General features: G+C 56.1%; 1 protein-coding gene across 2 annotated transcripts in view; it reads left to right on the top strand.

Moving 5' to 3' along the window:
- Nucleotides 1-18,668, top strand: part of TRIM67 (tripartite motif containing 67) — a 51,002-nt gene extending 32,334 nt beyond the window's left edge. Inside the window, exons 2-10 of one of the 2 annotated variants that reach the window (XM_082407762.1) lie at nucleotides 4,166-4,261; nucleotides 5,852-5,974; nucleotides 7,097-7,207; nucleotides 8,419-8,578; nucleotides 10,729-10,874; nucleotides 13,725-13,863; nucleotides 14,963-15,266; nucleotides 17,223-17,385; nucleotides 18,530-18,668. In XM_082407762.1, coding sequence (XP_082263888.1) covers nucleotides 4,166-4,261; nucleotides 5,852-5,974; nucleotides 7,097-7,207; nucleotides 8,419-8,578; nucleotides 10,729-10,874; nucleotides 13,725-13,863; nucleotides 14,963-15,266; nucleotides 17,223-17,385; nucleotides 18,530-18,595 — 1,308 coding nt within the window. In that variant the 3' untranslated portion in view covers nucleotides 18,596-18,668. The remainder of the gene's footprint in view (nucleotides 1-4,165; nucleotides 4,262-5,851; nucleotides 5,975-7,096; nucleotides 7,208-8,418; nucleotides 8,579-10,728; nucleotides 10,875-13,724; nucleotides 13,864-14,962; nucleotides 15,267-17,222; nucleotides 17,386-18,529) is intronic. The other variant, XM_082407763.1, reaches the window with a different exon arrangement.
- The last annotated feature ends 7,671 nt before the right edge of the window (nucleotides 18,669-26,339 follow it).

Below are 26,339 nucleotides of genomic sequence, written 5' to 3'. Positions count from 1 at the left end.
AAGGCAGAAAGCTACCCCATGTACCCAGAAGCTACTCTTTCGGGATGCAGGCAAAGATGTGATGCTAGGTCAGGAAGCAGGTGGTTTGGCCCACTTGGAAATACATTTTTAAGCTGTCTGTCTAAACTTAGAGACTCTGCAGCAATGTAGTTCTAACCTTAGAGGAATAAAAAGGCATAAAATACAGTGTTTGATTCAAGTTAAAATCCATTCAGTCATTTAAAAAAATTTATCTTCAGTCTGGATGTTTCCTTTCTTTCCTAGAGGATAGTATAACCAACATCCACAGAGACATAACAATCCATTCTCATTTCTCAGACGGCAGGCTCTTCTCTCAGACCAGAAAGACACAATTTTCAGTGTTCCCTGCTGGCCCCTAGGTAGTCCCTGTGGAAAAGAGGAAGAGCATATTTCAAAAAACTGAAGCCAAATACAATATGCCGTGAACCCATAACACGTTGCCAATAAGTGAACCACTTGTCCCTTGAGAAATGGTTTCCACCTTCGCCGCCCAAACCCTGACTCCTTTGCCACTAGAATAACCAGGTCCAGTTTCCACAGTATTGTCACCTGGGCAAGGAGAGGTGTCTCGTGGCCACATCACACAGGAAGGAACTGGGGTCAAGAAAGGTTCAAGTGTGTGCTTGTCGGGACATCCCTCGATGGCGACCGGACCTCACATGGGTGTCTGGGCTCTTCCCGGCGACCAGCAGACCGGGCACAGGTCTTTGTGCAGGCGAGCACCCTGCTGGGCCAGGGCCGGACGGCGTCAAGAGAAAGCAGAGGGCAAGATCAAGGGCAAGTCTGGTGGGGCCGGAGCCGTGTCTACTGAGCTGTGAGATCATTCCCCTTTCAGCTGGGCGTTTGCCTAAGGTCCCTGGAGGCCTTCAAAGATCACTGTGTTCTGCGCTCCTTGCCAAGGTCCTGGGTCTACTTGCCAAGCAGGAAGCAGGTCCACAGGCCCTGGGGTGGGACGGGCCGCGGGGAGGCCGGGGCTGACGGGGACAGAGCCCCGCTGGCTCCAGTTCCCCGGGTGGAGGGAAGGGGACTCTCACTAATGCAGCCTCTCGCCGGAAAAGGTGGTCGCCGTGGTGATGGATCTACAGGGACCCGTCTTACCTTAGCATCCACTTCTAGTGGAGCAATTGCTTTGCTTTTTATTCAGCCAGTGAGCAGTTTTTGAGCCCCTGCTTTGTGCCAGTGCCTGGCTAGAAAGGCAAAGACAAAAAAACAAAGTCCCCGCCATGAAGGATTGTATAGGTTCCTGGGAATCGGTCCCTTGTTGGGGAGGGAAGGGGTGCAGCCTCAGTGGGCCCTCTGCTCTGGGTGACTGTCGTGGGGAGGGAGGTGCCACTCTTTTCTGGGCGCCGATGACGGGCCCGAGTGATGCTGACTTCTCCGGTTCCTCCTGAGCACAGCCATCAGGGACAGGCTGAGCTTCCCGAGGACCTGGACCCCTCTAAGGATGGGTGCAAAGATCTGTGCTACCCAGGGACTTCCCTGGTGGTCCAGCGGTTAAGAATCTGCCTCCCGGTGCAGGGGACGGGGGTTCGATCCCTGGTCGGGGAACTAAGATCCCACGTGCCGCGGGGCAACTGAGCCCACGCGCCGCAACTAAGACCCAACGCGGCCAAATAAATCAATAAATATTAAAAATTAAAATTAAAAAAAGATCTGTGCTGCCCAGAACAGCAGCCGCTGGCCAACCGTGGTGGCCGAAAACTTGAAATAAAATTTAAATCCAGTCCCTCAGTTACATTAGCCACCTTTCAAGTGCTCAGAGCCGCCCAGGCTGGTGGCAGCTGTATTAGAGCAGACACAGAACGCTCTGCTGTTCCTGTAAGGTCTACTGGATATTCTTCCTGCGTGGATAATTGCAACAGAAAGTGGTCCACGCCGGGTGCCTGTGGAGGGGGGGGCCTACACCAGCTGAGGTGAGGGGCATGGGGAAGCCAGTGGAGGAAGGAAGAGCTTCTCCAGAATCTGCCTCTGCTGAGCCACACCTCAGGCTCCCAGCCGTCTCCCAGCAGGACAGAGCCCAGACCTCACCTTGACCTCACCTTGAACGTCGGTGACCCTGGTCTGAGGCCCCCTTCCTTCTCCCTGTGTCTCCTCCTCCACTCCGTGGCTATGTTTGTACCATCCAGTGGATCGCAAACTGCATCGGAACCCCCTGGAGAGCTTGTTAAAAGACGGATTCCTGGGCTTCACCCCCAGTTTCTGATCAGTAAGACTGGGGTGAGGCCAGAGAATTTGTGTTTCTAACAAATTCCTGGACGATGCTGGTGCCGTCAGTCCAAGAACCACACTTTGAAAGCCATGGATATGGTCCAGAGAATCACATTCATTGATGCATTCATTCAACAAATATTTCTTTCATGCTGCCATGGGCATGGTGCTCTCTCTGCATGTGAGCAACCAGGCAAGGTCCCGGTTCTGGGGAGCCTGCATTTTCGGGAGGAGAGACAGACAGGAAACAAACCTGTGTTGGGTGGTGATGAACGTTATGAAGAAGAATAGAGCAGGGCAAAGGAAGAGGCCTCACTGACATCATATCTGAGCAGAGACCTAATGGAATATTACTCAGCCATAAAAAGGAACGAAATGGGGTCATTTGTAGAGATGTCGATGGACCTAGAGTCTGACATACAGAGTGAGGTAAGTCAGAAAGAGAAAAACAAATATTGTATATTAACGCATATATGTGGAATCTAGAAAAAACGGTACAGATGAACCTATTTGCAGGGCAGGAATAGAGATGCAGACATAGCGAACAGATGTGTGGACACAGCGGGGGAAGGGGAGGGTGGGACGAAGTGGGAGATTAGGTTTGACATAAATACACTACCATGTGTGAAATAGATAGCTAGTGGGAGCCTGCTGTATATCACGGGAAGCTCAGCTCGGTGCTCTGTGATGACCTAGATGGGTGGGATGCGGGGTGGGAGGGAGGGAGGTCCCTGAGGGAGGGGATATATGTATACATATAGTGATTCACTTCATTGTATGGCAGAAACAACATTGTAAAGCTATTATACTCCAATTTAAAAAAAAAAGAAATTGGAGAGCAGGTATGACCAGCCTTTCTGGCCCCGTTTTTGCTCTGCCCTCAGCTTTTTACTCTGAAACATGAGAGTCGTGTTAAAAATCAAGGGCACCAGGGCTTCCCTGGTGGCGCAGTGGTTGAGAATCTGCCTGCTAGTGCAGGGGACACGGGTTCGAGCCCTGGTCTGGGAAGATCCCACATGCTGCGGAGCAACTAGGCCCGTGAGCCACAGCTACTGAGCCTGCGCGTCTGGAGCCTGTGCCCCACAACAAGAGAGGCCGTGATAGTGAGAGGCCCGCGCACCGCGATGAAGAGTGGCCCCCACTTGCCACAACTAGAGAAAGCCCTCGCGCAGAAATGAAGACCCAACACAGCCAAAAAAAATTTAATTAATTAATTAATTAATTTAAAAAAAAAAATCAAGGGCACCAGTGTATTTAATAGCAAGATTTTGAAGACAAATTCGATGGTGTGTGTATGTGTTTCATTCAAAAGAAGCCTGAGGCTAAAGGCCATAGATTTGATCCCAGCCTGCAGCTCTGCCTTGGGTCCCAGCAACTGGGCAGGGTGAGGAGTCCCTAGTGCTAAGGAGGAGGCCACCATCATCCCCTTCCACATGATGCCTTGGGACCCCCGGTCCATATGGCTCAGGCTCACTTCCAGGTCGCTTTCCTGCCCATCCCGCTCAGGCCAAAAGGCGCCTGTGCAGGGGTGGGGTGGGCAGAGCGTGGCCTGGCATCTGGGATTCCCTCGCACAAGTGTCTGAGTGTCCTACTGATGGGGGGTACAACTGCTACGGCGGGGAGGGGGCCAGACCCGGCCAAGGCTCTACTTGCCTTCTTGTCCTGGGTCCTGTCAGCCTGAACCAATTAGCTGAATGCTCCTTACTTCTACCCAGATTTGGGGTCCAGACAGAAGAGTGTCGGTCAACCAACACTTTATCAACCATTGCTGGAAAAATAAGCACATGCAATAGAGTCCGGGAGTCAACAGCGGTCCCTTCATAAGTGAGGACGGTTCCTGGGTTCTACCCTCTTATAAACACGAGCCTTTATGATGAAGTGCAGACCAAGTGCCTTTAACAACTAATTTTCCTTTTCAACCTGTGATATCTTTTAGGCCCAACTGTCTCAGGCCTTAAATGGAGTTTCCGATAAGGCAAAAGAAGCCAAGGAGTTTCTAGTTCAGCTGAAGAACATTCTGCAGCAGATCCAGGTGAGCATAGCTCCCGCTGGGAGGGGAGTCCCTGCAGGAGGTACGTGAAGCTTAGCAGAGGAAAGGAAAGGCCCCATGGCAGGTGCTTTTCAGTGCTGAACATGAGAAGGCCTAATTGTCCCACTGCACTGCCTCAGGTGTTGAGGACATCACCCACTCAATCCACTGACACCCCTGTGACATCTGATAGGAAAGGGATTTTGCATGAACTCAGAGAGAATCCTAGAAAGAGAGCTGGGCGGAAATAATGCAGCACTCTCCGTGGCCACGTAGCCCTAGGCGGTATCTGTATACGGTGCTTTTGTACCAACACATCAAAATATAAAAGCATCATTTACTAAACAAATGTATTTAATGAGCACCCATGCTGTGTCACATACAAGCCCGACGCAGATCAATAAGGCACAGCCTCTGTCCCCAGGAGCTCTGTCTGTCGGGGAGAGAGCGAATAAATACATGCACGTGTGGAGGAACTTTCACACAGATCACGGACCGTAGAGCATTCCGGTGTCTGGATGGGAAAGAGGACTCGGCACTGAATTCTTAACCAGCCAATAAAAACCATCCTAATAAGTGAAAGCACAGAATTCAGCCGCCAGGCATTTCCTGTCCTGGTTCTGATGTTTTCAGGGACAACGGAGGTATCCGTTTGATGGGGCTGCTGTAACAAGGTACCATTGACTGAGTGGCTTCCACAACAGTAACTTATTTTCTCATAGTTCTGGAGGCTGGAAGTCCAAGATCAAGGTGTTGGCAGAGGTGGTTTCTCCTGAGGTCTCTCTCCTTGGCGTGTAGACGGCCGTCTTCTCCCTGTGTCCTCACACCGTCCTCCCTCTGTGTGTGTCTGTGTCCTGATCTCCTCTTGTAAGGACACCAGTCAGATTGGATCAGGGCCCAGCCTGATGACCTCATTTAACTGACTTCTTTCAAGGCCCTGTCTCCAAACACAGTCCCATTCTGAGCTCATGGGGGGTAGGACTTCAAATAGGAACTTGGGGCAGGGGTGGGAGGGCTGAACACCATCGGCCCATGACACGAGGTTGGAATCCAGGCTGACCTGAGTTACATTGAAAGACTTTTTTTTTTTTTTTTAGAACTGAGAGGGACAGATCCTACAGCAAGAACAGTGGGTTTTGTTTGTTTTACTGTTTTCTGATTAGAGAAAGCAAAAGTATGTTACAGAAATTTTGAAAGGTAGAGAATAACAGACTGAAGTAGGAAAGGTTCACCAATATCTCAGCCCCTGAGGTGACCCCCTCATCACTTTGACATGTTGTTCCACTACTCTACACACACACATGCACGTACAGTGTGCGATTACGCTGCACACACTTGCAGCCGCTCTTCTTCTTCTTAGGTCTCTCTCATGAGCTTTTCCCATGACATTGAAAACCCTCACAAACCCTCATGGTTTGGATGACTCTGAATATTCACTCCATCCTATAGATGTGCTGAGACGCACGTGTGCACTGTTTCCAGTCTAATAACAGGACAGCTCACGCCGGGGCGAGCTTGCTGGTGGGCCCCCGTGTGTCTGGTGCTGGCCGCGTTTCTGAGCGTCTTCTCGCTAAAGCTCTCTGCATCCCGCAGGAGAACGGCCTGGACTACGAGGCCTGCCTGGTGGCCCAGTGCGACGCGCTGGTGGACGCGCTAACCCGACAGAAGGCCAAGCTGCTCACCAAGGTCACCAAAGAGAGGGAACACAAGCTGAAGGTGCGTCCCCACGGCCGACGCCCTCGGTCCCATCGCGGCCTCCGAGCCGAGCCTGGGGGAGCACGCAGCGTGGGCTCTGGGTCGGTGTTAGCTGAGTGAGTGAACGAATGAATGAATGAATGAACGAACAAATGAATGAGCGAATGAACGAATGAATGAATGAACGAACGAATGAATGAGTGAACAAACGAATGAATGAATGAACGAACGAACGAATGAACGAACGAATGAACGAACGAATGAACAAACGAATGAATGAACGAATGAACGAATGAACAAATGAATAAACGAACGAACAAATGAATAAACGAATGAACAAATGAACGAACGAATGAATGAACGAACGAATGAGTGAAAGAACGAACGAATGAACGAATGGGGAGAGGAAGGGCTGAGCAAGTTGGCCCGGGACCTACTTACACTCATGTCACTTTCCCTGAAGCAATCAGCACCCCTGCTCCCCTCCAAAGCTGGAGGGAGATGCCTGAATCCTGCTGCTTTCATTCAGAAGGCCACCCTCTCCCATCTTCTCCCGGCCCCTGTTTTCTGTCGAAGGGACACTGCCTGTTCTCATCTTGCAGAGCAGAGGTGGCCACGGCGGGAGGGGGAGGCTTCCCCTCACTCGGCACTGGGTCCCCAGGCCAGGCAGGTGCCCCGTGAACACCCCGCCTTGACAGAAACCACTCACCTCATTGTCTGGGCTCGATCTGTTCTACAGACATTTCCCAGCTGAAACAGAAAATGTTACTTTCAAGGAAAGAAGGAGTGAGTGTTGGGTTTGATCCATGGTTTACACGCAAAGCAGCCGAGCCCCTTGAGTTTCCACCCAACGAGTGAGACTGGGGCACGGACAGGTCACCAGGAGGGCTTCAGAGGGTGCACGTTCTCTGCTTTTCTATCCAGAGTTCAGGAAGTTTGCCCTGTTGGGTGTGGCGACCCTGCTTGTTGGGAAGTGGGTCCATTTACCGCCCCCGTAAGGAGGGCGCGTGGAGGGGCGCGTGGAGCTCAGGAACAGAGCAGCAGCAGGGGAGGGGGCAAGGCGGGCGGGACCAATGCCGCTTGCCGCTGCAGGCGACTGCTGTTCCTCGATGAGACGGTTACTAGGGATACTTCTCGTGGCAGATGGTTTGGGACCAGATCAACCACTGCACGCTGAAGCTGCGCCAGTCCACCGGGCTGATGGAGTACTGCCTGGAGGTCATCAAGGAGAACGACCCCTCCGGGTTTCTGCAGGTGAGCGGGCTGGGTGTTGTTCCTCCCAATCCACTGCCATGCCCCAGACTAGCCAAGGTTCTAGGAAGGTCCCCCCCAGCGGCTTGGACTTGAGCAGAATCTCCTGTGCTCAGCGATTCCAGAAGACCTAGGTTCTCATCTTGGCTCTGCGTCTCGCTAGCTGTGACCCTGGCTCTGTGTCATCCTTAAAGGAGGAGATCAAACATCATAATCTCTAGGGCTGAAATGCCGTGCTTTCGTGCCTCGACTTGAAACCCCAATTCAACATATTCCCCACAGATGAGAAAAGACGGTCTTTGCCAATCAAGCTGGAAAGATGGCACAGGGAGGAGTGAGTCAGCAAAACCCACAGGACCCGTTCCCTCAGGGTGCGGAGTCCGGCAGGTCTGGACACGTGACCGCTGCCTGCCAAGCCAGTGCAGCCTTGTTGGGTATCCTTCCAGCAGCCAGTCTGACTCGGGGTCACGAGCACCTCTTGGGATCATGTCTGTGATTCGGACGGAAGCTCTGTCCTCCGTCTCTGGGGGACATGATGAATCTCCTGGATCGGTCCCCAGGAAGGGTGCGTGGGGTCATGGCTCTACAGGGACACGTGCAAATGTCTGAATGAGCAGGGCTGTCCAGCAGAGGGGAACAGAGCTGTGGGTTTGATGCAGCGAGAGTTTGGAGCACAAACTGCAGAACACCGTGGAGGAAACACAGTGGGAGGGAGGGAGCTTCACGCTCCTGCGGATGAAGGAGATGCTTTCAGACCCTGGGACAAGCCACTCGTATGTTTCACTTTGCAAAGTGCTAGATCTAGCAAAAGAGGTAGAGTGAAGACTGTCTTTGTATATTTTAAAAGTACTGGACTTCCCTAGTGGTCCGGTGGTCAGGACTCCGCGCTTCCACTGCAGGGGGCGTGGTTTTGATCCCTGGTCGGGGAAGATCCCGCATGACGCGCAGTGCGGCCAAAATAAATAAAAAAATTTAAAAAAAAATTTTTTTAAGTATCATTTGCTTCACAACAGGGTTTAGCCTAAAACAGCAAGTGCTTCTCTACATTTAACATGACTAAGCTGTTAAAAGATGATCTCTGCCAGGGCTTGAGTGGGCGTGCTTAGCCACCACAGTCCCCTGAGCCCACAGAGAAGTCCCTGCCCCTTCCTTACCCTCTGCTACGTTATTTTCCCTTTGCACGTGGAAACCCTAAACTCTGTGCTTCCTTTAAGATCTCGGACGCCCTGATCAAGCGTGTCCAGGTGTCTCAAGAGCAGTGGGTCAAAGGTGCCCTGGAGCCCAAGGTGTCTGCAGAGTTTGAACTGACCTTGGACAGCGAGCCCCTGCTGCAGGCCATTCACCAGCTGGACTTCGTCCAGATGAAATGTAGGGGTGAGCCGTGGTCGGCCCAGTTCAGTTGACGCTTCTTCTGGAAGAGGCATCCACTCTGCGGCGCAGCTTAGGGCCATCAGAAGACCTGTGACACTGGTGTGACGCAGAGTGGGAGGGAGGGACTCCTGAGTCACAGACCTGGGTTCAGGTCCCAGCTCAGCCACCCGCGAGCTGGGTGACCTCTGTGGGTAGCACCCAGCCTGAGCCAGACTTTTCCCCTTTGTGAAAGGGGATCATTTGTTCATTCAGAGACACCTATCGAGTGTCTACCACATGCCAGGCACCATCCTAGGTGCTCAGGACACAGCCGTGAGCAAGTCTACAGACTCCCTCACTAGACTGAGCTGATATTTAGAGAAGGAAATAGATAACACATCGATAATACAATACAACAGAGAGTATAATGTAAACTGATAGTGGCAGGTGGGACAAACAAGGTGCCTTTTGAGAAGGGGGCATTAGTAGACATGGGTTGGGGGGGGAGGTATTTTGAGGTGAGGAGGAAAGAGATGTAATGTAAGGGAAGAACATTCCAGAAGGCCGGGGGGTGGTGAGTGCAAAGGCCCCGAGGCAGGTATAAGTGTTCTATGTTCCAAGAAGAGCGAGAAGGTCAGAGGTGAGAGCAGACGGGAGAAGGTGGTGGATCGTAGCAGTGAGTTCAGAGACCCACGGGGGACACGAGCTAAGGGTTAAGTAAAGTTTGCATAACTTTCCCCAGGTTACAAAATTAGCAAGTGACGTCACCCTGCCTCTCCAGAGACATTAAGGGTACGTTCAGGAGAGGGAATGAAGCTCTTTGGTTTTTTTAGACCGATATATCCAAGGGCTGAGTGCCACACCTACAGAATCTGTGAACTCAGGAAAATCCTTACTTGCAAAATACGTGGCCATTTTTAAACCAGAGACACCCAGTCTCTTGTGCATCTCTGTGCTTTCTCCCATACTCAGTTTGCACCTTCCAATCTCACCTTAATAGAACTTATGATACACTTGACTCAAATCCCTAATTCCACGGATTGACTGCCCGATACTGTAAGATCGCCTCTCCTTCCGGGATCTAGTTCCCTGGGCCTTTAACATGCTTCCAGACAAAGGTTTCAGTGGGTCTTTGCATTTTGCCCTTCCCCACCCCCGAGAGCACCTTCCCATTTGCACCTCAGGTGAGGTTTGGAAATGCCACCTGCCCCAGGTGTGAATGAGGCGTGGTGCTGGGAGCGGAGGGAGCCTGGCAGAGGTGGAGGCCTCTGGAAAGTCGGCGGCTTGGAGCTGCTCCCGAAGGGACGGGGTGGTGGAATTCACAGAGGAAGTGGGAGAGCAAGCAGCAGAGCCCAGGGATGGAGAGAGGGCTCCTCCACGCTCATCACCCGAGGTACCCCCGGGAACCAGCCTGCACCGAGCCAGCCCTCCAGGACAAAGGCAGGGGTGACACCCAACTAAACTGTCAACCGAATGTGGAAGATGGTGACCTAACATTTGGGCCCAAACTGAAATTGTAGTTTTTCCAAAAACTAACGTTGCAGTTTTCCCTTTGGAAAATGTCAGCACGGACTATTTCTAAAACCTCTTGAGCCTGAACATAACTAGAGAATAAAAACACTCTCCCAATCTCACCTTCATAGAACTTATGATACACTTGACTCAAATCCCTAATTCCACGGACTGACTGTCTGATACTGTAAGATCGCCTCTCCTTCCGGGATCTAGTTCCGTGGGCCTTTAACATGCTTCCAGACAAAGGTTTCAGTGGGTCTTTGCATTTTGCCCTTCCCCGCCCCCGAGAGCACCTTCCAGGCCCCAGGTGCGAGCTGCTTGCTGCCCTGTGCAGAGGGTCCGCAGAGGCCGGGCTGCAAGTCCTCCCCAGCTGCTCATGGGGCCGAGTCAAAACCAGTGATTCTCAGTGGGCAGGTGGGCAGGGGGCAGCTCTTCCTCAGGGCTCCAGACCCAGAGGGGTGGAGGCTCCTGCCAGGCCTCTCCCCGCCCCAGATCCCAGGACCCCCGTCCAGGGTTGAGAAGCACACCGAGCTGTGCACACGAGCAGCCCGGAGTGACGCAGGGTGGCCACCTTTCCTCCTGGGGTGCGGCCAGGTCCACGCGGCTGCCCTGTGCCCTGCAGGGGTCTGTGCACTAAAGCTGACCTGTCCCCGCCACAGTGCCGCCCGTGCCCCTGCTGCAGCTGGAGAAGTGCTGCACCCGGAACAACAGCGTCACGCTGGCCTGGAGGACGCCGCCCTTCACCCACAGCACCGTGGACGGCTACATCCTGGAGCTGGACGACGGAGATGGGGGCCAGTTCCGGGTGAGGCCCCGCTGCTTGCTGGGGGGAACTCGCGCTGTCCCAGCCTCTGCCCCAGCCCGGGGGGGCTGCCCTTAGCTCTGATGCCACCAGCGAGGGCATTGGCCCCCAGGACGCAGAGCCAGTGGGCCTGGGCTCACGGGACGTGGGGCTTCCCTACCGAGGGCTGGGTCTGGGCAGGCAGAGGCGGCGGCCACAGAAAGTTCTGGATGGTTTTTCTGTGAAGACTGACACAGGTCGGAGGCCGAGGTAGAGCTCCGAAAAGGTGTCCCCCGCAGTACCCACTTCCCAGTCAGCCCAACAGCGCAGTGGTATCTGGTCAGCACCCTCCCACCCAGCACCCCGAAGCCACTCCCCACCCCCTCAAGGTTCCTTCACACCTGCCTTGCCCAGTTTAGTGCTTAGTTCACCTGGCAAGGTGGGAAGTCACCTGAGAAATGTTTGTTGGGTTGGGGTGACCGTCTACATTCATGTCCCCAGTGATGAAGTCTGTGCAGACAGTAAATATCCTTAGTGAGTCACAAGTGCATCTTCTAGTCTCGGCCCGTGGTAGCAAACCTGGATGGCTCCCCACCCCAAGCCAGCCCCCTAACACATCTCTACCGCGAGACGTCACACAGTGAAGTTCAGGCTCCCGTCCAGCTGTTGTGTTGACAGGAACACCAGTGAGCACAAACTCTGGGTCTGCTGAGAGCGCCACCTTTCTGTCCCCGAGAGACCAAATAAAGACTCGTTCTAACAAACCAGCGCAGTCATAACAACTCTCATACTTCTTCTCCTGGGAAGTGGCACCCATTCAACGTCTCTTGACAATGGTCAATATTCTCTTTGTTTCCCTCAACTGGATTGGTGCCTATGTCTTTTCTTTTCTTTGTTTCAAGAATTTCGGAGTTGGGGAAATCACTGCAGTGCTCCCTTGGGAATAATTGAGTCCCTGGGGATATGGGCTCTTTATTGAGAAGCTGAGGTTGCTTTGGCCAGGAATAGCGGGTCATACACCAGGTCCAGAACCTCAGCCGTTCCAGTCGTGCAAATGAGCTAGGAACTGACAGAGCTCCCTGACTAACCAGAAACCAGGAGGAGAGCTTATGGTTTTGAAATGGGAAGAAAGAGGAGACTTTGAGATATTAAAAGAAGCAGCCCGTACTTCCTTGGTGGCGCAGTGGTTAAGAATCCGCCTGCCAATGCAGGGGACACAGGTTCGAGCCCTGATCCGGGAAGATCCCACATGCTGTGGAGCAACTAAGCCCTCTAGAGCCTGCGAGCCACAACTACTGAGCCCATGTGCCACAGCTACTGAAGCCCACGTGCCACAACTACTGAAGCCACACGCCTAGAGCCCGTGCTCCGCAACAAGAGAAGCCACGGCAATGAGAAGCCCGCGCACCACAACGAAGAGTAGCCCCGCTCGCCGCAACTAGAGAAAGCCCACACGCAGCAACGAAGACCCAACGCAGCCAAAAATAAATATTAAATAAATAAATAAATAAATCTTTAAAAAATAAAAATAAAAGAAGCAGCCACAGGGCTCAACTGAAGATGGCTTCTCCCCTTTGAAGCATGACCACTAACAAAAGCTCCACCCAAGGGCTAGAATTTATGAGGAACCATGTGTTATAGTGGGGAAAGCGTGGACGCTGAATGCAGACAGACCTGGATTTGAACGCTGGCTTCTAAATGGATTAACTGTGATCTTGGGCAAGTTACCTACCTTCTCTGAGTATCCTTGTGAATAAAATAATGAAAATAATAGCAATGTCCCAAGGTTGTATGAGGATTAAGATGTCTTATACAGGGACTTTCCTGGCAGTCCAGTGGGTAAGACTCTGTGCTCCCAGTGCAGGGGTCCCGGGTTCAATCCCTATATCCTGCATGCATGCCGCAACTAAGAAGTCCGCAGGCTGCAACGAAGATCCTGCATGCTGCAACTAAGACCCTGGTGCAGCCAAAATAATAATAACATAAATAAATAAACATTTTTTTAAAAGATGCCTTATACAATGCCTGGCACACAGCTATTATTATCAATAACTTGGAAAAACAAATGAAGAGAAACACCCCTAAGTAATCAAGCAGGAAAGATGTTTTAGACAAACTAAGCTGAATGTAATGACATAGGTAAGGTGTAAGGCTATGCATTTGGGGGAAGTTAATAGGACAGAGTAAGTTTGAAGTAAACGGGAAACAAAGTAAATGTTCTAGAAAAGGACCTTTGGGGTCCGATGCAGAAATGTCCCACCCTCTGGGGAGGCCACGAGAAAAGCAGCTCCAGGAGTCCCAAGGAGTAGGAAGAGGCCAGCCTCAGCGGTGGGAGAAGCGGGGAAGGAGGTGGAGTGCCCATCTTACTCCAGAAATGGCCAAATCAACTTGAACCACCTGCGCCTGGCCACGCCCTTCCTCCATCTGCTTTTTCCCATCATGTGTGATGACCCTTCCCTTTCAAATATCTTTTGTTTTGTTTATTTAGATGCTTAGCCCATGTTTTTTCTAACTTAATTTCCCACTGGAAACCAATCATCTCCTCTTGCTCCAACCGAGAAGGACGTGGGGTTTTCTGCAGCCCCACTCCCGGGCTCCGGAGTCCTGTCCGTCCGGCCTCTCCTCTGCGGAGGCAGGACGGTCTCGGGCAGCATCCCCGCTACTGCACCTCATACCTTCACAGGAGAGGGCCCATCAGCCAGTAGGAAGGGTTTGTGTCCAACTTGGACGTGGCCTGAGGCTCGGCCACCACGTGTCCAAAATCCCCTTATTAATAACTCCATTGGGATGCTAGCACTCTTGCCCTCACCGTGTGGCTAAGAGAAATTTTCCACGTAACGGAGGCGCCTGACGAGCCATCTGGGTCTCTTCCAGGAGGTATACGTCGGCAAGGAGACCCTGTGCACCATCGACGGCCTTCACTTCAACAGTACCTACAATGCCAGGGTCAAGGCTTTCAACTCCTCTGGCGTCGGGCCCTACAGTAAGACCGTCGTCCTGCAGACGTCCGACGGTGAGCCCTGGGGTGTCTCGGGGGAAACAGATTCAGGCCCAACCCACATTTCATCCCACAGACGGGCAGACAGACAAGGGAAATCTGTGAGCTGCTCCTGAGGGAGTGTGAGGGAGTGGGGGAAAGAGGTGAGTCTGTGTCTTCCAGCCCCACCCCTGCTCCACTCACCTGGCTCCACGCCTCACCTCCCTGCCCCCCAGCCACGAAGGAAAGAGACACTCCTTCACCCCATTTGCTGGAGCTGGGAAGGGAGGCTAGGAGTTGAGAGGCACAGGGAGGCTAAACTCCCACTTCCGAGGGGCCGAGAGCGGGTAGGACGGTCCCAGAGAAGAGAAGGCACGCGGCTGCCAGGGAGGAACCTACCCCTCGAATACCCAGCATGAGAGCTCAGATCTGAGGCGTGCCCGCCACGCTTCATCCTTTCAGGTTTCAGGCAACAAGAGCACGTTGACATTCCGGGGATTTTGATCATCTGAGTCCTTAGCATCGAGGGATGATGTAGGGGTCCCAGGACGGTGCCAGCCCTGTGTTCAGTGTCACTGTTTATCCCAGCACATCCTCTGACCACCCTGAGGAACACGTGACAGCCTGGGCTGTCACCCAAGGACGGGAGCAGATGATGCTTTTTGCCCTGGGATGGGCTCACCAGCTGGGTGCCCATGGGGGGCCCTCACCTGCCAGCGGGCTGTGAAGCGGAGCCTGGAGCTCTGGGCCTTTGGTGACCTCACTTCACCCCTCTGCGTCTCAAATCCCCCTCCCACGAGGTGGGGTCTGGATATCTACTCCCCCTCACTCGTAACAGTGCCCGAAGCGTGCAGAAGGGGCTTAGAAACCAAGATTCCACGAAAGCATGTAGACTGGGGGCCTGAATGTCTGTGCTCCTTGGTGAGGTTGGGTTCATGGGATTGGGATCTTGGATGAACACAGAGGAGGGAACGTGAGTGTGAGTGTGTGTGTGTGTGTGTATGTGAGTGAATCGCACAGGGAAGGACACTCGACACCGGGTGCCCGCTTCCTGAGAGATGCCGGTGAGTCTGTGTCTCCGAGCCCAGGTCACAGGCTACCACTCACCCTGCCCCTCTCGCCCCTTCCTTTCCAGTGGCCTGGTTCACGTTTGACCCCAACTCTGGGCACCGGGACATCATTTTATCCAACGACAACCAGACGGCCACCTGCAGCAGCTACGATGACCGGGTGGTGCTGGGCACGGCGGCCTTCTCCAAGGGCGTGCACTACTGGGAACTGCACGTGGACCGCTACGACAACCACCCGGACCCCGCCTTCGGGGTGGCCCGGGCCAGCGTGGTCAAGGACACGATGCTGGGCAAGGACGACAAGGCCTGGGCCATGTACGTGGACAGCAAGCGCAGCTGGTTCATGCACTGCAGCTCCCACACCAACAGGTGCGCGAGCCCCCGGCCTCCCCGTCGCGGCGCTTAGGGCGGAGGGAGGATCTCCCACACCAACAGGTGCGCGAGCCCCCGGCCTCCCCGTCGCGGCGCTTAGGGCTGAGGGAGGATCTCCCGCACCAACAGGTGCGTGAGCCCCCGGCCTCCCCGTCGCGGGGCTTAGGGCTGAGGGAGGATCTCCCGCACCAACAGGTGCGCGAGCCCCCGGCCTCCCCGTCGCGGGGCTTAGGGCTGAGGGTCTTCCTGCTGTTCCCACGTTCCGGGGTCGGGATGGCGGGCAGTGTCTTCGGCCACTTTGGCGTCCAGCTTCCAGGGAGAAGCGAGTGCTGGCCCGCAGCGCAGAGGGGGGAATTGGACAGAGTCTAGAGCAGAGCAGAGCCAGCGGGTGTGCAGGCCGCCCCTCGGCTCTGGTTCTCCTCCGGCCTTGGCTCTGCTTTCCTCCACACCCGTCAGCCCAGCAAGGCTGCGAATCAGCCTGGCGGGAGGTGCGGCACCCTTGGGGCACTCCTTGCTGGTGGCTCTGTCCCGGGCACCCCCAGCACTGCCTCACCCTGAGCCCGGCCCTGGCAGTGGTGTCACCAGGCTGGACACGGGAAACTCCCATGCTGGGGGGACGGGCCCTCTGGGGCTGCCCTGGCCAAGGAACCCACAAGTGGAGGGCTGTGACCCTCGGAGCTGCCTCCCTGCTGTGGGGTTTCCTTCCCAGTCTGCTGAGGGCCTTCTCCCCAGCGGGCAGAGGCGAAGGGCCCCGAGAGGCCGACCTCCCTGCACGCCAGCGCTGGGCAAGGTCAGCTCTGGGGGCTCTCGGTGCTCTGGGCCCATCTGCAGCTCCTGCAAATGGCCCCAGGGGTCCTGGTCTGGGGCAGGGACTTGCCTGAGGATCCTCGGGGGGGTGGGGGATGGAGGCCGATCGGACCCCTCGCATCTGCCTTTTCACTGGCAGTGGCCGTCTCTCCAGAGGCAGCTCTGCGCGGGCGCTGCGGGCTGCCTGCTCACGGACCGCGCAGGGGCCGAGGCCAGGCCCACCAGCTCCGTCTCTACTTGCTTAGGCCACACAGGCGCCCAGATACACTGGGACGGGCGTAACAAGAGGGGGCAGGTGCGGAGCTTTCTCTTCGTGCCCCATGCTGCGGGAAGCCCCTGGCTCCTACGATTCCATCTGGGCCCCGGGAAAGTGCGAGTGTGATCGCCATTTTGCACGTTATGAGATTGGGGCTTAAGGTTGACGCCCAAGTCACAGGGCTCATTAGAGGCGGTGTCAGGGCTTAACTCAGGATGCCGGCTCCAGTTCCGGGGGGCAGGGGCGAGGCGGAGCGGGCGGGGGGTGGGCCGGGGGACCCGGGGGGAGGCTGCCGCTTGGGCGGGACTCACGCCGGTGCCTCAGGCGGGTCACTACCGCCACCTGGTGGTCAGCATCTGAACAGCACCAACGGGCCCGCTGCCGGTTCCCTTCCCCACCGGCGGGCTCCTGCCCTGGGCTCCGGCTCACCCTCCGGGAAACCTGCCCTCTGAAAACACCCAGCGAGCGCTCCTCGCCGTTTCCCGTGCTCCCAGCCCACCATCAGCCTCCAGCTGACCAGCTCATGCCCAGTCAGGAAAGGACAAGGATGGTTTGGTGATCCGAGCAGAGCAGCCAGTGTCAAGGCCGGCCGACCTCAGCCCCAGCCACGGGACGGGACGGTCCGACGGCCGCCTGGTGCTGCCCGCCCCTGGTGCTGCCCGCCTGAGGACCGGCCCCGCCCGGTGGAGGCGAATCCCAGCCACCACGAAACGGAGCCTCGCAGCAGGTGCCAGGAGCGTCAGGACGCACGCCCTGTGCCCCGCCGCGGGTCACCGTGGGGCGGCCAGCGCCCTGCCCCGCCGCGGGGGCTGTGTTTCTAGGCGAGGGTATCCCCAGCATCGTTTCGGTGATCTCGCGTCCTCACCTGCGTGCCGGGCTCCTCTTCCCAGGACGGAAGGCGGCGTGTGCAAGGGGGCCACCGTGGGCGTGCTGCTGGACCTGAACGAGCACACCCTGACCTTCTTCATCAACGGGCAGCAGCAGGGCCCTACGGCCTTCAGCCACGTGGACGGGGTCTTCATGCCGGCCCTCAGCCTCAACCGCAACGTGCAGGTACCACGCGCCCTCCGGGCCGGGGCCCGTCTGCCGCCCCCCGGCCCCGGCCCCGCTGCCCGTGGGCCTCCGAAGTGCGCCGGGCAAAGGGGGCACTAAAGGAGACGCCCGCGGTGCCGCCCAGGCAGGGAGCTTACCTACCAGCCCATCCCCTGGAGACGCCCCTCTCTGGCATGATGTTTACTTGCTTGTCCGCTTGAAACGAGCAGAGGCTCTAGGTGGCGGCTTCGGGGCGGGGTGCGAAGGGGGGCGGGTGACAGGCAGGGTGGAGAGGGCCAGGGAGGGTGGAGGAGGGAGGCAAGTCCTGCTTCCATGTTCTGGGAGAGAGGAAGGTCGGTGCCCCTGCCCGGCGTGGGCCCTGATGGCCCGGGGTGTGCTGGGCCTCCATGTGGCTTTCCCCCGAGAGGAGAGACCGAACTGAGGGGAGACCTCTCCTAAGGGTTCCCTCTCACCCTCCTTGCCCCTCCGGCTCCTGCGTGAAGCAGGCAGGCCCTCAGGGCCAGGCCCAGTCCTGGGGGCTGGGGAGGTACCGCCGGCCCAGGAGGCCCGACACACACAGAGGCAAAATGGGAGCCCGGTGAGGGTGTGAGGGAAGCTTGGAGGGCAGCGTGGAACAGGGTGCCAGCCTTTGTTTCTGGCACGCTGCTCCTCCCCCCGGCAGGTATATGGGGTGGGGGGGCAGAGGCCTGCTTCGTGGTGCCCACTCACCCTGAATACTGTCACTTATTGATTTGTACATCCAGTCCTTGCAAAAGGGCTTTGGGGCAGCCTGAAATATGGGCTGCTCTTCCACAGGGTTAATAGAACAGATGCAGGAAAGGCAAGAGGGCCATGGAAAGAAAGCAGAAACGAGTATAAACCCGGAGCCCCAGTCCCCCGACTGTAAAAGAGTGTCAGCCTCGCCGGGGCTCCTGGCAGCTGGGGCGGTGTGAGCAAAGAGGCAAAGACCAGCCCCTCGGGGCAGACTCCTGGGCCGGATGTTAGTGAGGCCGAGCATGATAAACAGCAGACTCGACAGCGCGGAGAAGGCGGGCTGCTGCCCGTGGGGACCCCGGAGCAGAGGCCGGCGCAGCTGCTGAGCTCTCGGCGCTCAGGGTTCACGGGCGGCAGCTCCTGCCCTCGCTCACCGCACCTTCTTTTCCAGGTCACCCTGCACACGGGATTGGAAGTGCCAACCAACCTGGGGCGGCCAAAGCTGTCGGGCAACTAGCCTCCCAGGCCGTGCTCTGCACGGCTGTCCCTCACTGCACTCACATAACCCCGAGGGCAGCACAGCCACAACTTGGGTGCAACCCAGCAGCCATTGAGCATCTTAGAGACCCGCTTTCTTTGGGGGACGGAGAATGATCTGCAGTCTGTGCTCACTGCGGCCCCTGTCGGTGGTGAACACGGGTGTGTGTTTCCCCTCATTCCACCCGCCGTCGCAAATACGAAGAGGGACCTTTCTCAAGGGAGCAAGGAAGCGTTCGGGGTTTCATTTTGTTTCCTGCCTTCCGATTTCAAAGTTTGTCTTTTGGGGGCGGCAAGAGGAGAGCAGGCTCTGAGATGTGAATCCTGAGAGCAGGCGGCAGGGGGACGCTCGGGAATCTCGTGGCCTCAGCATCAAGTCTTTGCTGGACTCCGCTCCTTCAGAGAACCAAGGGTGCAGGTTCCCATCTTTGCCAGGAAACGTTGTTATCCTTTAGCTTTTCGGTTCTGGAGACTTCAGTACGTTATGCCACTTGCAGACCTAATCCAGGATGGATAGAGAGGGATGTTAATCATTCATCATGATCTTTGCCGCTCTCGTTGAACTGTTGAGAACTTTTTAAAATGGTTTCCTTAGGTCCTTCATTAATCCACCAACCTCTCTCTCTGTCTCTGTCTCTCTCTCTCTCTTTCACACACACACACACACACACACACACACACCAGTCTGCTACAATTCATTCACTCAGTTCTTAAACACAAAAGAAAACACTGGAATCTGAATCACTATGTGATGAGTCTCCACGTGGTGATGGCTTTTTTCGGGAGCTGACTCCCCACGAAGTTAGCTGCAAACCTGAGTTACTCTTCCGAGCTCGGAGGCTCTCAGACTCACGAGCGTGTGAGATGGGAGACCCTGGGGAAGTCTCTCATACTCAGTCCACCTTCACTTTGAGACCATCTACTGTCAACGTGAAAGCATCATGAGAGCAAGAAGTGGCCCCGATGGCAGGGGAGGCTCTGCCCTGACGGGGCGGGCAGGACTCTGCAGAAGGCAGGAAACAGATGACAACATCGTGTTCCTGGTCTCCCTGCTTGTCCGCCAGCCTGGGTGTGCAGAGCCCACGTGGCCAGGGCGGGGCTCTGGGGTGAGCTCTCCCCTGCCTGCTGGGAACGCTAACCTTCTGCCTTGAGTCCGCGTCTCAGAAAGAGCCCGCCGCAGGGTCTGAGCCCGGAGCGGCCGCCGTCCTGGCCCCGGAGCCCCTCCCCCTCCTCCCCCATCTCTTCTTCCTTGTCCTCCACCGCCTCCATCTCCAACTCGTAGTACGCCTTTCTCTCTCCTTTTTAAAAGAATATATTTTATCAAGCATTATTTTTGAGGTCGAGGGGTAACTTGTCTATTTGCTGGATTGGATTTTTATAAAACTTAGCCCGGAAACCGGCACCAACTGTGTTTACTCAGTTCTACCTGCTTGTTTAGACACTGCACTTGCTTTCCGAGTCAGCCCGGCCAGTGCTGTGCAAATCCTACCCTCTATTCAGCAGATCCGACAATCCTACCTCAAGCCCCCGCTCCCGGACGGAAGGCTGCCTGTCCGGCCGCGCCCGCAGGGGTGGCCTGCGAGGCCGGCTGCCCCGCGTCTGCAGGAGCCGCCTGGTGCTGTGTTCAAGCCCCTGCCGCCCAGATCCTGGCAACCACCTGCTCGGTGGAGTCGAGGTCTTGCCCCATCCTCCTTGTCCAGCGGGTGGTTCCCAGGGCACCCCGAGGTGCTCCGCATCCCGACCCGAAGCCCCGGCAGGAGCCCAGCAGGTGATGCGCATGGCCCGGCGCCCCGGCTGCCGGGTCCCCATCTGCCCAGCCGCCTGTCCCGTCTCCGCTGCCACTGCCCTTCCATCTCATTCCTGGGCCATGGCCCCGGTGGCCTCGGCTTGGAGGGTGCGGAAGGTTCCTGAAGGTTGGAGGAACCAGAGGAGGCACAGCCTTCCCGGGGCTGAGGGAGCTGTGGCCGGCAGGGCCAGATGCGTCGGCTTTGGGAAATGTCTTTTGGGAAAGATGAGCTCGTGGGACCGGCCGGCGGAAGTGGCTCTTTTCGGTGGAGTCTGGGTGAAAGGCTGGGGAGCTCCCAGAATCATGGAAGCCGGGTGACCATGCGGCCCTGGCCCTGCGTCCTTGGGAAGGAGCTCCTGGACATCAGCCTGGACTTGGTACCGGCCTTCGGAGAGCCAGCACCTGGGTCAGAGGGAGATGGGAAAGGGAGACGGGAGGCCTCTTTAGGGAGAACGTGACCTGCGGCTCAGAGAGAAGCCGCCGGGACCCTCTCGCCATGGCCGCGGCGGCCCAGAGGGGCTGTGAGTGCGGAACCGGTGAGCACGTGCCTTTCCCAGCTCCTCCAGGGGCCCAGAAGCAATACGGCTGATACTGGGGACCGCGTCAGGCTGTCCTACAGCCACCTCGCCTGTCCTCAGCACAAAACACCTTCTAGGAACCAGAACGGACCTCAGGGAGAAGGCAGGTCCGTGCTGCACACTTGTGTTCTCGAGGAGCCAGCAGACTGAAGAAGGGACTCGTCAACAACTCGTGGCCTTGGGTCACCCTCTCGAGAGGCCTGGGATTCAGAGTAGAAGCGACAGGTCACGGGCTTCTCATCTGCCATCGAATTCCCCGTTCCTTTACAATGCGGTGACATGTTTGTACATAAAAATGATATCAAGATGATGCTTTGGTCGGGCTGGCTGACGGATAACTTGGTATTCGTCTATCAAGCGGTCTCGGTGAGAAAGGAACTCAAAGTAATTTAAAGTGTCAAGTTCCATTACATTGTAAATAACACACCCCCCGGCAACGTAGTTCTGCAGTTTGTTCTTTGCTAGTGAGCCAGTCTGGTCCAAGTGTATGCCTTTCCTTTTAGAATTAATCTCTTTAAAAATTATCCAATAGCATTTCACTGCATAACATCCTAGCTCCTAATTCAAAGCAAGGTAAGACATTACACACAGCCCGGCTTCCCCCTGTCCTGTTTGGGAAAACAACGATTCCAATTAAAGCGGGCATCCGTCATCCTGACCCACAAAGTGACTCACCTAAAAACTATAAAACTGTAGATGGTTATAGGCTGAGCCTTCAGCCCTATACGTACGTATCTGTAGTTTCGACAGCAACCTCAGGCGCCCTGTGGCCCGCCGACACTGGGGAGGGTCATGCTTACGGCGCGAGCCTGGGCAGAACAGGGGTTCAGAGAGCGATGGGGACACACCCATCCTCCTCGCTCTTAGCGCCCAGGACTGCCCCACGTCTCTGGTGCCCCTGCCCTCTGCCTACCAGAGCACTCAGGAAACGACCAGGATGCAGGATCTATGTGTGCTTCTTCCAGGGATATTTGCTTTTAAGCCTTAATTCTAGTTGCAACTGAAAGGCTTGGTCCCCTGAGAAGGCGGGTTTCAGAGCAGGCGAGCAGGCCGCTCGTACAGGAAGCTGCCGCTGGTCCCAGGGCGCCTGCTGGCTGTGAGGTCGGGAGCGTGGATACAGCCCCAGGGGACTCAGCCTGCAAATGCTGAAAAACACCATCCCAAGACCGTGGGCGATGCCAGGAGTTCTCAGCCTCAGCACTATTGACATTTGGCACGGTGGGCGAGGGTGACAGGGATATTTCTCTGTTGTGGGCTCCTGCCCTGTGCACTACAGGATGTTGAGAAGCGGCCCTGACTCACTAGATGCCAGTAACGCCCCAAATTAGTCGTGACAGGCAGAAGCGTCTGCAGACTCCCTGGCTGGGAACCACCGGGTTATGCTGGCAGTCTGTCACACGTCCATACGTAGAGTGACGCGTGAGGTGTCCACGCTGGGGTCCCCGGAAAGCCTGTACCGCGAGGCTGGGGGCTTCATCTCGACACCCACGAGCAGGCTTTCCCAGGTCTGCAGTGTCCTGCCAGGTGGGGCAGGTCGGTAAAATGAGGGGAGCCTCTCACAGAAGCCAATCCGTCAGGTCCCACTCTGTATTCCCCAAACGTCCCCAACCCACCCCCATGCCTAGAAAGCAAAACTCCTTACCCGTGTTTTTGCCTGCCCGCTTTTTGCCTTCCACTTTTGACTGGAAGGAACTTCGGAGGGGTGTGGCCTTCAGCTAGTCAAAAAACATCTCATCAGATATCATCAAAAAGCTATTCAAGGCGTATAACTGATTCACTTTGTTATACAGCAGAAACTAACACACCATTGTAAAGCAATTATACCCCAATAAAGATGTTAAAAAAAAGCTATTCAAGGCCTATGCAGGTCCTGGGAAATCTCGGCTTTTCTTCTGCAAGTGAGCCAGGAGCTATTCGTTGGTCACATTCCTTGACCCACAGCTTTAACTTTAAGAGGACTCTAAGACAGTGAAGAGTCGGTTTGGGGCAGGAGACCAGGCTCAGCCCTCAGAAACGCCTCTCCTTTAACCTGGTACCGGTGCGGCCAAATCTCTTCAGTGTTTCTGTGCCTCAGTCTCCCCGCCTGAACGTGGGAGCGGCCACACTAACCTACCTCGTCTGGTGTGCTGTGAGGAACACAGGAGAACGCTCCTTACAGAAGAAAGTGGCGCCTTTCGTCTATGGAGTCCAGGCTAAGAGCTCACATTCAGAGGACGTGCGGTGACCTTCCCGAGCATTCTCTGACCAGGGTCTTCCACCCAAGCCTCTTGCGATCAGGAGCACGTGTTGATTACACAGCTGCCTGGCTGCGAGGGGGTAAAACCGGCTGCACGTGAGCACAGAGAGAGCAACACAGCAGCTGTTCCCACTGTCAGAGCAGAGGAGCCGTCAGCAGGCTACGCGGCAGTGTCCCCAAGGGCGTCTGCAGGCAGAGACCCCCTTGAAACACGCAAGGAGAGTGACCGCCTTCCTGCCTCCTTGGTTACCTTAGTTCTAGTATCTAAGGGGTCCCCCAGCCGATGATGTGTCTCCTCTGTTCCCAAAGATCTCAGCAGAGGGAGCGGCTTTGAAAGCCAGCGTCTAAGCGTGGAAGGCCGGTTAGGCGGCGGGGCTGCTCTCATCACAGGCTGGGACTCACTTGCGCTACCCGGTAAGGGGGGCTCCTGGCTTTCGCGATGAACCATGACGCCTTGAGTCAGGAGGTGGGAGCTGAGAGTCCAGGCAAATCTCTAAGCCGCGGGAGGCATCGCCTTCTCTCAAAGGGCGCGGCTCCCACAGGGCGGGGGCTGCCTGGCCGGGTCCCGGGAGACCAAGGGGACTCTCGGGCCAGCAAGGTGGGCACTGGTCCCCAGGCCAGGCCCTCAGGAAGCCTCCGAGGAGAGTCCAAGACAGGCTTCAGGTGCGGAAAAGGGACTGCTTGCGGCTGTGGACGCAGGAGCGTGGCGATGCTTCCTGGGGGAGGCTGCGGCCTGGGGAGGGCCTTTGCGACTCCTCACCTGGTGGCCGGACGGCCCAGGCCCCGGGGCTGCTCAGCACCAAGAGGAAGTGCAGAACGAGCAAAGCAGAAAACGTGAAATGCATGATGTAGAATGGCTGCTTTCGCACTGAACTGTTGTATCAAGCATGAGAGATGTGTGTTTAACGTTGGCAACGGAATTTTAAGAGTAACAAAAAGCTTTGTGTCCTTGTTTCGGCTGTCGACAGAACCTCCATCCTCCTGTCTTTCTTTACCCCGCTCTCTCCCTCCCCCCGTCCCTCCCCCACCGCACCCACTTTCTGTTGGGAGCTGTTGGCCTTTGGTGGCAGCTCTTGGTCCCGTCGGTGTTCACGTTCAACTGGAAACACGGAGGAGGGAAGTGGGGGGAAGGTATGCAACTTTTTTCTAATTTTTGTATTGGTATCCCAAGCGTTTGTATTTTTTGAATTGCAGACACTGTGTTTTCTGGTCCTTGGGGGTTGGTTGAACTTCGTGTATTGCCTTTTGGAAAACCTGAGTTTTACCACAATCTTAAGCAGATTTGAAATAAATTCTTTTGACACTGCCAACAGCTGAAAGACAAGGTATGGTCTGTGATTACTGCTCAGCGGCAAGGTCTGCCTCTCTCCAAAGTGGCCTAAGTGCCAGCTGGATGGGGCAGAGACTGTGGGGCGGGGTGGAGGGACCCCAAGGTCAATGTGCTTCTGCGGCGTGACCCAGGAAATCATGAAGTGATTACATTTGACTCTCTTTTATAAGGTACCATCTCAAGCAGTCCATGGAATTCATTTTTGCAAGAGGTAATAAGGCTGGAAATTGGTAACAGTTAACATACGGTTAAAGATAAATTCACATATGAAAAATCGATCATGGGTTACAGTGGAAGCTAAGATTTGGGGGAAATGTCCTAAGTGACCTGGGAGCATGAAGGAGACTGACCGGTCCCTTCACCCACAGACCGAGCCTGGTGTCTGACTGAAAACTCTGTCCCTTCTTAACTTTCCTCAAATTATGCTCCCCAAGAGCAGCCATCTCCCATGCCCCCCTCCCCCAGCCCAGGACCTGGCCTCAGCCATCAGTCGCCTGCCAGACCACCGAGTGGTTCAGCAGGGTCGGGGGCAGTTGCAGACTCTGAGAGCAGAGGGCAGGACGTCCCTTGGAGAGAGCTCTTGGCATCAACACAAAGAGAAGGAAGCGGAATCAGGCCAAGGGAGACTCAGCGAGGGCCTCACACCTCAACTGGAGTCGTCCAGAGTTGGGATGACAAGCCTGGGCTTGAACACCCTCACATCAGGACTTCCCTGGTGGTCCAGTGGCTAGGGCTCTGCGCTCCCAATGCAGAGGAGCCCGGTTCAATCCCTGGTCGGGGAACTAGATCCCACACGCGTGCCGCAACTAAGAGTCTGCATGCCGCAACTAAGACCCCGTGCGGCCAAATAAATAAAAAATAAATAAATATTTAAAAATAAGAAAAATAATACCCTCAGGTCAATCATCGCTGCCCGTGGCCACCACGGGAAGGGGGCGGGCAGTCCCTGAAGAGCGCTGGCCGCCGAAGGCTGTGTGCTCAGCGCTCAGGCCAGCAGAGGGACCAAGTCCTTACTCCCGACGGGGGGTCTGCGGGGGACATCGCAGGGCCCACCGGCCCACCCCCCGTGCCATACATCTGCGCCTCCCTGAAGAGTCCCAGCGAGGGGAGCTGCGCCAAGGAAGCCTCACCGGGCCTGGCGCTGCCCAGACACTCACCATCAGCGCCCTCTCCTCCTCATCCTAGACCCCCTCCGCCCTCGCCCAGCACCTGCTTCAGACCCTCACCTTCTGCGGGCGGGCGGGGAGGATCCGACCCTCAGCTCTCCGGGCCCTTCGCAGTCCAGGGTTCCGGCACTTGTCTGTTCACCACCGACACTGGGGACAGGGAGTACTAGAGACGCCTGGGTGACCACCTGGGCGCAGACTGACTCCTCCCTGGCCCCTGGGTGCCGGCAGCCCCACCTGCTCTCGCTGGTCAGGCCCAATCACCCCCGCGAGGTGGTGTCTCTTCTCGCGCAGGCAACAGCCTCGGTTCAGGGGGACACACAGCTGTGCTCTCTGCTTCCCTCTTTGCAAAGTAGGGGCTCTAGGTCCACAAGGCCAAGGGTTCTGGGGACGGGAACCTCGAGTTCCCTAAGCGGGCCACCGGGAGCAAGGGCAGGCGGGAGTGTCGCGTGGCACCAGGACCGATCCACGCGATGTGTCCACGACCGGGGAGACGCTCTGCGAAGGGGGGAGGGCGGTGAGTATGGAAGAGACCGCGACGAAGCTCTTACCCAGCGCACCCAGGCCAGGGCTCCTCCCTCTGTGGCTGCAGCGAGACGCCCCTTGTCTTCCACGAAGAACCTTTTCC

The sequence above is a fragment of the Balaenoptera borealis genome, assembly GCF_965194805.1.
Source record: "Balaenoptera borealis genome assembly, chromosome: 10".
NCBI classification, from domain to species: domain Eukaryota; kingdom Metazoa; phylum Chordata; class Mammalia; order Artiodactyla; family Balaenopteridae; genus Balaenoptera; species Balaenoptera borealis.
Note: the sequence above shows the minus strand (reverse complement) of the source record. Positions and strands in the feature narration are given on the sequence as shown.